Source organism: Theropithecus gelada, chromosome 9 (genome assembly GCF_003255815.1).
Source record: "Theropithecus gelada isolate Dixy chromosome 9, Tgel_1.0, whole genome shotgun sequence".
NCBI classification, from domain to species: domain Eukaryota; kingdom Metazoa; phylum Chordata; class Mammalia; order Primates; family Cercopithecidae; genus Theropithecus; species Theropithecus gelada.
The window spans coordinates 94,081,973-94,093,570 of NC_037677.1; the positions used below are offsets into that span (position 1 = coordinate 94,081,973).

The 11,598-nt window shown below is 46.5% G+C and overlaps 1 protein-coding gene across 3 annotated transcripts in view; it reads right to left on the reverse strand.

The window, feature by feature from the left end:
• The window catches only part of MORN4 (MORN repeat containing 4), a 19,772-nt gene extending 9,554 nt beyond the window's left edge, over positions 1 to 10,218 (reverse strand). For 2 of the 3 annotated variants that reach the window (XM_025396882.1, XM_025396884.1), the window contains exon 1: positions 9,779 to 10,218. In XM_025396882.1, the coding sequence (XP_025252667.1) occupies positions 9,779 to 10,019 (241 nt within the window). In that variant the 5' untranslated portion in view covers positions 10,020 to 10,218. Of the gene's footprint in view, positions 1 to 582; positions 681 to 9,778 lie in introns of all 3 variants that reach the window. The other variant, XM_025396883.1, reaches the window with a different exon arrangement.
• Between the last annotated feature and the right edge of the window lie 1,380 nt (positions 10,219 to 11,598).

The window sequence follows — 11,598 nt, forward strand, 5'->3', positions numbered from 1 at the left end:
AAAAAAAAAAAAAAAAAAAAAAAAAAAAAAAAAAAAAAAGAAGAGAGGGTATGGTGGCTGATGCCTGTAATCCCAGCACTTAGGGAGGCCAAGACGGGCAGATCACCTGAGGTCAGGAGTTGGAGACCAGCCTGGCCAACATGGTGAAACCCATCTTTACTAAAAATACAAAAATTAGCCGGATATGGTGGCAGGTGCCTGTAATCCCAGCTACTCGGGAGGCTGAGGCACGAGAATCGCTTGAACCCGGGAGGCAGAGGTTGCAGTGAGCCGAGATCGCACCATTGCACTCCAGTCTGGGCAACACAGTGAGCAAGACCTCATCTCAAAACAAACAAACAAACAAACAAACAAACAAAAAACCAGAAAGATATAACTCATTCCTGGAGGTTGAATTAAAAATAGCATTTTCGAATTCCTTTATTTAATCCTAAAATGGAATAAAGGAAAGGCAGGCACTATGTGGAATTAAATCCTGGAGTTGAAAATGAAAACCCATAAAGCTGGCTACATATGCTGATGTATTTGTCCTCCAGCAAATGAAGTGTTCATCATTGGACACTCCCCAGGGGTCCTTCTCACCCTCCTTCCATTCGCCACGATATTCCTCCCCACTGGAGTAGGTGAAGGAACCTTTTGTCAGGGTCATGGTGACAGATTACAGGATAAAAGGACGAAAACTGTAGGAAATAAGCAGAGGAGAACCAGTGTCATGGAATGGCAGGAGGAAAGGACTGCAAAGCAATTTTGTAGATACATTCTAAAGGCCACCAGCCTGGTAAGTGTACGCTGCCTTAGGTGCATTTAACCAAAATACCCATGTCTCCAACAACCACCAGCACCATCAACTCCACCTCTGCCCAGGTGCTCTCATCCTCCTGCTTATCTTAAAAGTTTTCAGCCAGTTCCTATTTTCTATGACCTGGGATGGAAATGGAGGATTAATCTACAAATATTTACTTGATACCTACTACGTGCTCAGTTGATGTACAAAATACAGTATCTTCCCTTGACGAGTTTATAATCTAGTTAATAAGACTAACAATTGAAACACTGATTTATGCCAGAGATAATGTGATTAAGTGCCAACTTGATGGCAGAGATTAACAAAGACATGAGATGGCCAGAATTTAAAACAAGCAGACAAGCAGTGGAGAAGGCAAAGAACAATTCCAGAATCAGAAAACATAGGGAACAGGCTAGGGGTGGTGGCTCACGCCTATAATCCCAACACTTTGGGAGGCCGAGGTGGGCGGGATCACCTGAGGTCAGTAGTTTGAGACCAGCCTGGCCAAGTGGTGAGATCCCGTCTCTACTAAAAATGCAAAAATTAGCTGGGCATGGTGGCGGGAGCCTGTAATCCTAGCTACTCAGAAGGTTGAGGCAGGAGAATCACTTAAACCTGAGAGGCGGAGGTTGCAGTGAACCAAGATCACACCACTGTTACTCCAGCCTGGGTGATGGAGCAAGACTCTGTCTCAAAAAAAAAAAAAAGGAAAACATGGGGAACCAACACTCAAAGGGCAAGGAACACTCTAAGGGCAATGTGAACACGAGATGTTCCATTGCAAAATAAGAAGCCTGGTCTCATTACAGTTGAGGGTTTATTTGGGGAGTAATAGGAAATAAGCCTGCGTAGGTACATGTAGCCACAATCTTAAAGTTGAAGACAGGCATGGTGTAGTGACTCACACCTGTAATCCCAGCACTTTGGGAGGCTGAGGTGGGAGGATCACTTGAGCCCAGGAGTTCAAGATCAGCCTGGGCAACATAGCAAGACCTCATGTCAAAAATGTAAAATTACTGTAATCCCAGCACTTTGGGAGGCCGAGGCGGGAGGATCACAAGGTCAGGAGATCGAGACCATCCTGGCGAACACTGTGAAACCCTGTTTCTACTAAAAATACAAAAAATTAGCCGGGCATGGTGGCGGGCGCCTGTAGTCCCAGTTACTCGGGAGGCTGAGGCAGGAGAATGGTGTGAACCCGGGAGGCAGAGGTTGTAGTGAGCCGAGATCGCGCCACTGCACTCCAGCCTGGGCGACAGATCCAGACTTTGTCTCAAAAAAAAAAAAAAAAGTAAAATTAAAAAATAAAAAATAGGCCTGGCGCGGTGGCTCAAGCCTGTAATCCCAGCACTTTGGGAGGCTGAGACGGGCGGATCACAAGGTCAGGAGATCGAGACCATCCTGGCTAACACGGTGAAACCCGGTCTCTACTAAAAAATACAAAAAAAAAAAAACCAGCCGGGCGAGGTGGCGGGCGCCTGTAGTCCCAGGTACTCGGGAGGCTGAGGCAGAATGGCGTGAACCCAAAAGGCGGAGCTTGCAGTGAGCTGAGATCCGGCCACTGCACTCCAGCCTGGGTGACAGAGTGAGACTCTGTCTCAAAAAAAATAAATAAGTAAAAAATAAAAATAAATAAAAATAAAAAATAGACTGGGCATGCATGGTAGCTCACACCTGTAATCCCAGTACTTTGGGAGGCTGAGGTGGGCAGATCACGAGGTCAGGATTTTGAGACCAGCCTGGCTAACATGGTAAAACCTCATCTCTACTAAAAATACAAAAATTAGCGAGGTATGGTGGCAGGTGCCTGTAATCCCAGGTACTCAGGAGGCTGAGGCAGGAGAATTGCTTGAACCCGGGAGGAGGCAGAGGTTGCAGTGAGCTGAGATCACACCACTGCACTCTAGCCTGGGTGACAGAGCAAGACCCTGTCTCAAAATAAATAAATAAATAAATAAATAAATACATCTGAAAAGAACCTCACGGATTTAGTCCAACCTCTCATTTTATAGGAGAAATAGAAGCCCAGAGAGGTAATCACGTTTGTTGGCAGCCTCCCCTGACTATGCTAGTCCTTTTTCCCTGTACAGCATAGCCTCTGCTTTTAGCTCAGGCTAACTTAAAGAGACCTTTGAAAGCTGGGCGTAAGAGTTTACAGCACACATGAGGGAGGAAAAGAGGCGGCCTCTGCAGGTTTGTGAACCAGGATGTAATATGATGAAGGCAGTGTGTAAGGAAAATGAATGTGGTAGTGTGAAGTGGGATGAATTGAGCCACCGTACCCGGCCTTATTTTTGTTTGTTTGTTTGTTTAATGGAGACTGGTGCTGGTGACTTTGCTGAGTAGCTTCAGCAGAGGGACCTGAACACTTTTTTTTTTTTTTTTTTTTTTGAGATACTCTCACTCTGTCACCCAGGTTGAAGTGCAGTGGCTCCATCTCAGCTCACTGCAACCTTCGTCTCCTGGGTTTAAGCAATTCTCTTGCTTCAGCCTCCTGAGTAGCTGGGATTACAGGTGCCCACCACCACACCTGGCTACTTTTTGTATTTTTAGTAGGACAGGGTTTCACCATTTTGGCCAGGCTGGTCTCGAACTCCTGGCCTCATGTGATCTGCCTGCCTTGGCCTCCCAAAGTGCTGGATTACAGGCATGAGCTACCGTGCCTAGCCAGAACATAATGATTTTTGATACAGACACCAAAAACCCAGACATGGTCTGATGTGAAAACAGCTAGGCCTGACCACAGCAGGGCTCAACGACATCTTCTACACCCTGGCTCTGTCCCAGCCATGAGGACAGATGAGTTCTAAGAATCCCTGTGCTCTCACCCAAATAAGAGAAAAGATTCATTTCTCGCCTAAATGAAGGGCAACCTTGTGGAGACTCTTCTCGAGATGTTTGGGGGCCACTCCCATAGGACTTTCTCCCTTCTTCAGTTATCAGTCAAACATTCCATTTCCAGTATCTCTCACACAGAAGATATCCGAGAAAAGGACCATTATTTTCTTGTAGTCAACTACCTCCAAACCTGTGGGAGCTATTTTCTGAGAGGGGATGCTGGTACTTGTCGTGTCATCTCTGTCCTATCAATGTCCCACAAGGTCAGCATCCAATTTCAGGCTCACAAGTCTCTTATCACCAGCCCAGCATCGGAGTGTGCTGGGGTAGAGGCCAACATGACTCCATTGCAAATACAACATTAATAAGAGCATGAGAAGCAGTTTTCCATCAGAATAGCAGAAGAAAACTCTTTCCAGTACAGACAGGCATTTTGATCAGGCAATCTTCAGCTCTTCCCGGAACTAAGTCACAGCACTAAAAGTCAGCTTATGGTTGAAGTTTCATTCCTTCAAAGCACGTCAGTTAGAATCTGAAGGACGGTATCTTCCACTAAATCTTATAATTAAACAACCATTCCAAAACGTAAACACAAAATCACTATGTATATAAAAAGATTATAAGTATTTCCTTTAGATGTCTGGCAGCAGTTAACCAACTTGTTTTCACTCAAAATTTGGAAAGAGTTATTGCGGTGGGATTTGAGGAGTCATATTGACTACACAGGGACTCAGGGAAAGTACTGCCTTGTATTTATTTACTTTTTCTCAAGGCTACATGAAGCCTCCAAAGAGTGGCATTCTACCTTGTTCCAGGAGGACCAGTAGAAGATTGCTGAAAGAAGGGAACGTTTCTCCAGTTTGAGGGTTATTTATGGACAAAGTACTAGTTCTCAAGTTGTACACCTAACCACGTTTTTTTTTTTTTTTTTTGAGACACAGTCTCACAGTGTCACCCAGGCTGGAGTGTAATGTTGTGATCTTGGCTCACTGCAACCTCCACCTCCCAGGCTCAAGAGATTCTCGTGCCTCAGCCTCCTGAGTAGCTGGGATTACAGGTGTGCCAGCACACCCAGCTAATTTTCATATTTTTAGTAGAGATGGGGTTTCACTATGTTGGCCAGGCTGATCTCAAACTTCTGGCCTCATGTGATCTGCCTGTCTTGGCCTCCCAAAGTGCTGGGATTATAGGCATGAGCCACCACGCCCAGCCCCTAACCACTTCTTCAGTATGCTGTTAGCTCTTGGGGATTATACCCTAAATATTTTAAGGAAGCCAATGAAACCAAAAACGTTACCTTGTTATTACCAAATGTGGCAGACTGTATTTCCAAGATGTTTGCAATAGTATCTTCTGTCTTACATGTTTGTCTACAATTTGACCTGGCTGCTGACCCATCACAAAGTGAAATCTGGCTGGGCGTGGTGGCTCACACTTGTAATCCCAGCACTTTAGGAGGCCAAGGTGGGCGGATTACAAGGTCAGGAGATCGAGACCATCCTGGCTAACACAGTGACACCCCGTCTCTACTAAAGAATACAAAAAATTAGCCGGACATAGTGGTGAGCGCCTATAGTCCCAGCTACTCAGGAGGCTGAGGCAGGAGAATGGAGTGAACCCAGGAGGCGGAGGTTGCAGTGAGCCGAGATTGCGCCACTGCACTCCAGCCTGGGTAACAGAGCAAGACTCCGTCTCAAAAAAAAAGTGAAATCTACCTCCCCTTCCTTGAATCTGAGTAGGCTTGTGACTGCTTGGAACAATAGAACACAATGAAAATGATGGTGTGGGCCGGGCATGGTGGCTCACTCCTATAATCCCAGCATTTTGGGAGGCTGAGGCGAGCAGATCACCTGAGGTCGGGAGTTCAAGACTAGCCTGACCAACATGGAGAAACCCCATCTCTACTAAAAATACAAAATTAGCTGGGTGTGGTGGCGCATGCCTGTAATCCCAGCTACTTGAGAGGCTGAGGCAGGAGAACTGCTTAACCCAGGAGGCAGAGGTTGCGGTGAGCCAAGATCGTGCCATTGCACTCTAGCCTGGGCAACAAGAGCGAAACTCTGTCTCAAAAGAAAATGGTGGTGTGTTCTGAGGTTAGATCATAAAGGGTGATGCAACTTCCATCTTGTCACTGATACACTCACACTTGGAGACGTGAGCCACCACATAAAAAGCCTGACTACCCAGAGGCTAACACTGAAAGCCAAGCCACACAGAAAAGTCATATATTGGTGCTCCAGTTGGCTGTCCTTACCTTTGAATCATCCTATCTCAGGTACCAGGCATCAGTGAAGCAGCCTTCAGATGATTCCAGCCCTCAGTCACTGAGCTTGCATTCCATCCCATATCAGGGAGCAGAAAGAGGCCTCCTCATGGTGCCAGGTCCAAATTCCCTTACCCACAGAATCCATGAGCATCATATGGGTATTATTTATTTATTTATTTATTTGAGATGGAGTCTTGCTCTGTCGCCCAGGCTGGAGTACAGAGGCGCAATCTCTGCTCACTGCAAGCTCCACCTCCTGGGTTTAAGCAATTCTTCTGCCTCAGCCTCCCAATTAGCTGGGACTACAGGTGCTCGCCATCACGCCTGACTAATTTTTTGTATTTTTAGTAGAGACAGGGTTTCACTGTATTAGCCAGGATGGTCTCGATATCCTGACCTTATGATCCACCCGCCTCGGCCTCCCAAAGTGCTGGGATTATAGATGTGAGTCACCGCGTCCGGCCACCATATGGGTGTTTTAAGCTGCTAAATTCTGGGGTAATTTGTTATATGGCAATAATAACTGGAATACCATGTTTCAACCTAACCCTGCCACCATCCTCTCCCATTGGTTTCTAATAGTACATACTACAAACTTCCATTCCATTTTGATTTAGGGACATGTAGCAAATTCCCTTGAGCAGATGCTTGCCAAAATGATGTCCATTGCCAAGACCACAATCAGAAGTGCTACTGAAAGGGAACATGCGTAGAATCCATGGATCTCAGGCCATGGTTGAATACATTTGGCTAGAAACTGTCACATGTGCCCAAATAGTTGATATTGTCACTATTTGAGACATTGTCTGGATTTTATGACTTTTATAACTAACCATGCTAATATATAATATATAACTAACCACAGCTACTATATATATATATATATATATACTACTATATATAATATATATAATAATATATATATAATATATTATATAACTAACCACAGCTACTGACCTAAAAAGGAGTTTCACCAGTAACCATGGTCATTGAGACAAATCTAGTTTAACAAAATACAGCCAGTGCTGATGAAGACTGAAAGCCCAATACTTCTTTTTTTTGTCTGTGTGGCAGAGTCTCGCTCTGTCATCCAAGCTGGAGTGCAGTGGCGTCATCTCAGCCACTGCAACCTCTGCCTCTTGGGCTCAAGCCACCCTCCCACCTTAGCCTCCTGAGTAGCTGGGACTACAGGAATATGCCACCACACCCAGCTAAGTTTTGCCTTTTTTGGTAGAGACAGGGTTTCACCATGTTGCCCAGGCTGGTCTTGAACTCCTGGGCTCAAATGATATGCCTGCCTCAGCCTTCCAAAGTGCTAGGATTACAGGTGTGAGCCACCGTGTCCGGCCCAATACTTTAATAAGAGATGCAAATCAGTATTTGTATCAGTTATCCAAATCATCTTTTTAAAAAGAATATATGGCTTAGGGGTTTAGGCTACAAATATACCCATGGAATCCAGTCACAAGCCAAGATGATTCACACTTCTAAACAGACACTCACCCTTTCTGCACTCCTGATAGATTGGTTGCAAAGGATCAGTCCAAACATTTACATAAAAGAAAATTACGGCCGGGCGCGGTGGCTCAAGCCTGTAATCCTAGCACTTTGGGAGGCCGAGACGGGCGGATCACAAGGTCAGGAGATCGAGACCATCCTGGCTAACACGGTGAAACCCCGTCTCTACTAAAAAGTACAAAAAACTAGCCGGGCGAGGTGGCGAGCGCCTGTAGTCCCAGCTACTCGGGAGGCTGAGCCAGGAGAATGGGTAAACCCGGGAGGCGGAGCTTGCAGTGAGCAGAGATCCGGCCACTGCACTCCAGCCTGGGTGACAGAGCGAGACTCCGTCTCAAAAAAAAAAAAAAAAAAAAAGAAAATTACTATTCTGTCCCTGTAAACCAATACACTATTAGTCTGCACTATAGACTACATTCCTGCTATCTTCATTTTCTTTTGCCCCAGACATTTCTTTATTATTATTTTCTTATTTCCAAACAGAACTCTGAGACAGTAATGAGAATTTTTGTTTCCATTCTATTTATCTTTTTCTAATTTTAAGAAATCAACTTATTAAAGAACATTTTTGTATTCACAGTAACCTGTGTCCAATTTAAGAGGATTAAAAAAAAAAAAAAAAAAACAACTGACACAAAGAGGAAAAGGGCCAGGCATGATGGCTCAGTCCTGTAATCCTAGCACGTTGGGAGGCTGAGGCAAGAGGATCACTTGAGCCCAGGAGTTCAATACCAAGCTGGGAAACATAGTGAGACCTCATCTCTACAAAACAATTAAAAAATTAGCTGGATGTGGTGGTGCATGCCTGTAGTCCCAGCTACTCAGGAGGCTGAGGCAGGAGGATTGCTTGAGCCCAGAATTTGAGGCTGCCAGGGTGAGCAGTGACTGCACCACACCTGCACTCCAGCCTGGGCAACAGAGCCAGACCTTATCTCAAGAAAAAGAAAAGAAAAGAAAAACAAACAAACAAACAAACAAAAAGGATGGGGCGGTGGGAGAGATCCAGTTAGAGAATACTGGTTGGAGGCAGCCACCCTAACTACCCACATGTCTCCCCAAAACCCCCTTCCCAGGGTACAACAGTCTTGTCAAATTATTTCAGTAATAAAGCAGTTCATAGGCTTTTAGAATCCTAAAGAGAAGAAAATGAAGGCTTTGATGAACAAAGATTAACCTTGTTAAGAACCTAGAACAAAAAGTCAAATACTCTTTTTTTTTTTTTTTTTTTTAATGAGACGGAGTTTTTGCTCTGTTCCCCATGCTGGAGTGCTGGGGCAGGATCTCGGCTCACTGCAACCGCCGCCTCCCAGGTTCAAGCAATTCTCCTGCCTCAGCCTCCTGGGTAGCTGGGATTACAGGCGCCCGCCACCACGCTCGGCTAATTTTTGTATTTTTAGTAGAGACGGGGTTTCACCATCTTGGCCAAGCTAGTCTTGAAATCCTGCCCTCGTGATCCACCCGCCTCGGCCTATCAAAATGTTGGGATTACAGGCGTGGGCCACCACGCCCGGCCTAAATATTCTTTTTTAGGTGTTTTAAAAGGAGCTCGAAATAACTGTTTTTCATTGTTAAGTCTAACCTCCTCTTTCCTCATGTGAAAAGTAAAGAAATGTATCGTTGCTATATGAAGGGTTCGTTTAGGAAGACTGTGGGATGGTTAGAATGAAGAAAGTGGGAAGAAAATTGGCGCCAAAAAGAATATTTAAAAAACAAAACAAAACAACAACAACAACAACAACAAAAAAACGCGATGATGACCCGACCTGGGGGTGATTGGGACTAGGGAGTAATACTGCCAGAATACGATCCCATTTCACCGGAAAGGGAATGCCTGGGCTGGACTCCGATATAGCAGCTATTCCTGCTGGTACCTAAGCAGTTCAGAGATGCTAGACTGCAGGGATACCCCCCATCAACGAATTGAAGCATCCTATTCCCCAGGCTTCCATATGTTGGAGTTCTCTCCACCAGCGAAATAAAGGCGGGTCCAGGGAAAACAAAGCCCTAGACCACAACAAGGTAACACCTTCTCGCACCCCATTTTCACGTTCCCGCCCGGTTGCTTCCTGCTATCCTGGTCCGCTCTCCCGCCCGGCAGGGTCTAACGCTCCCACGGGTCTGCCAATTCCCCTGATGCAACCCTCCACCCCCTGCTCGCTAACCCCAGTCCAGTCGGCTCTCCTGGGCCTCGACCCCCGCGGTGGAGACTAAAGGGTTCAGGTTTGGGTCCCCCACAGGCAGCCGACCTCGGGTCAGCGTATCAGAGGTGGAGCCGCATCCCCCAGCCCGGTCATCTCGTGCTGGGTTCCTCAGTGCCCACCTGGCCGATCATACTCTTTCCCAGCCCCCTCCCTCCTGCGCCTCCAGCCAACCTGGGACTGGCCTTTCGGGATGACCTTCACGCCTGGACGCAGGGCTCCGGCGCCTCGGACTTTTCCTCTGATGGGCTCCCGGCTGCCACCTTGCTCTCCGCCACCTCCACCAGCGCTTGCCCCACTTGACGCCGCCATCCCAGGCGACCGCACTGGGCACAATTCCCGCTGCCCATTGGCTGTTACCTAGGCAACCGGGAGCAACGCCACTCCGCATTGGCCCAGCCCGCCTCCGCGCCATCTTTGTGCGGGGCGGAGTGTTTGCGAACCGGAGCTATGTGAAAGAGGGGTGGTCCCACCTCTGCAACGCAGATAAGACAGAGGATCCAAATCTGGGCTACCCCGAGGCCGTCTAGTTGAAATGGCAACCCCAAAGAAAACCAAACCTGCGCCGGAAGCAACAGTGACCATCAACGCGAGCGGCTGTGATCTTGCTCCAGTCCCCACTGCTGAGTTTAAGACAGATCCTAAATCCAGCTTCAGAGAAGCAGCTTTGTAAATTGTAACGTGCTGGGCAGGACAGCCTCCAATAACTCTGTGCTAGACATTGTGATATCAAGACACTTTTGCATTCGTTATAGGAATTTGTGCTGTCCTTGTCATTACCTAGATTCTTTTTGTTTAAAATATAGTACCTGGCCAGGCGCAGTGGCTCACATCTGTAATCCCAACACTTTGGGAAACCGAGGCAGAGGAGGATCGCTTGAGCCCAGGAGTTCTAGATCAGCCTGGGCAATGCAGGAAGACTCCGTATCTATAGAAAAAAAAAAAAAAAATTACCCAGCCTGGTGGTGTGTGCCTGTAGTCCCAGCTACTCAGGAGACTGAGGTGGGAGGATCCGTTGAGCCCAGGAGGTTGAGGCCACAGTAAGCCATGATTCTGCCACTGTACCCCAGCCTGGGCGACCTAGCAAGACCCTGTCTCAAATAAATAAACAAACAAATAAACTGCAAACCAAAAAGTATCTGAGACAGGTTTCAATTTAGAAGTTTATTTTGCCAGTGTTAAGGACATGACCGTGATACAGCCTTAGAAGGTCCTAAGAATGTGTGTCCAAAATAGTTGGGCCACCGCTTGGTTTTATACATTTTAGGGAGACATAAGACATCAATCAATACATGTCAAATGTACATTGGCTTGGTCCCGAAAGGAGGTGGGGGTGGCAGGTTCCAGCATGTAAGTTGATTCAAAGATGTCCTGATTGACAATTGGTTGAAAGAGTTTAAAGACCTGGAACCCATAGAAGGGAATGTCTGGGTTAAGTTAAGGAATTGTTACTAAGATATGCGCACACACACACACACACACACACAGAATTGTGGAAATCAAGGTTTTTATTATGCAGAGAAGGCTACAGGTAGCAGGCTCCAGAGAGCATAGATTGTAAATGTTTCTTTGCTTTTTGTTTCGTTTTGAGGCAGGGTCTCCCTCTGTCACCCAGTTGGGAGTGCAGTAGCTGGATCATGGCTTACTGCAGTCTTGACCTCCCAGGCTCAAGTGATCCTCCCACCTCAACCTCCTAAGTAGCTGAGACTACTGGTTCATTTCACTATGCCTGGCTTATTTTTGTATATTTTGTAGAGATGGTGTTTCCTCATGTTGCCCAGGCTGGTATTGAACTCCTGGGCTCAAGCGATCCTCCCATCTCTGCCCCCCAAAGTGCTGGGATTACAGGCGTGAGCCACCATGCCTGGCCAGTGTTTCTTATCAGATGTAAAAAGGTATCAGACTCTTAGTTAGTTCTCTCCTGGATCAGGAAAAAGACCTGGAAAGGGAAGGGGATTTTCTACAGAATGTAGATTTTTACCACAAAAGACACC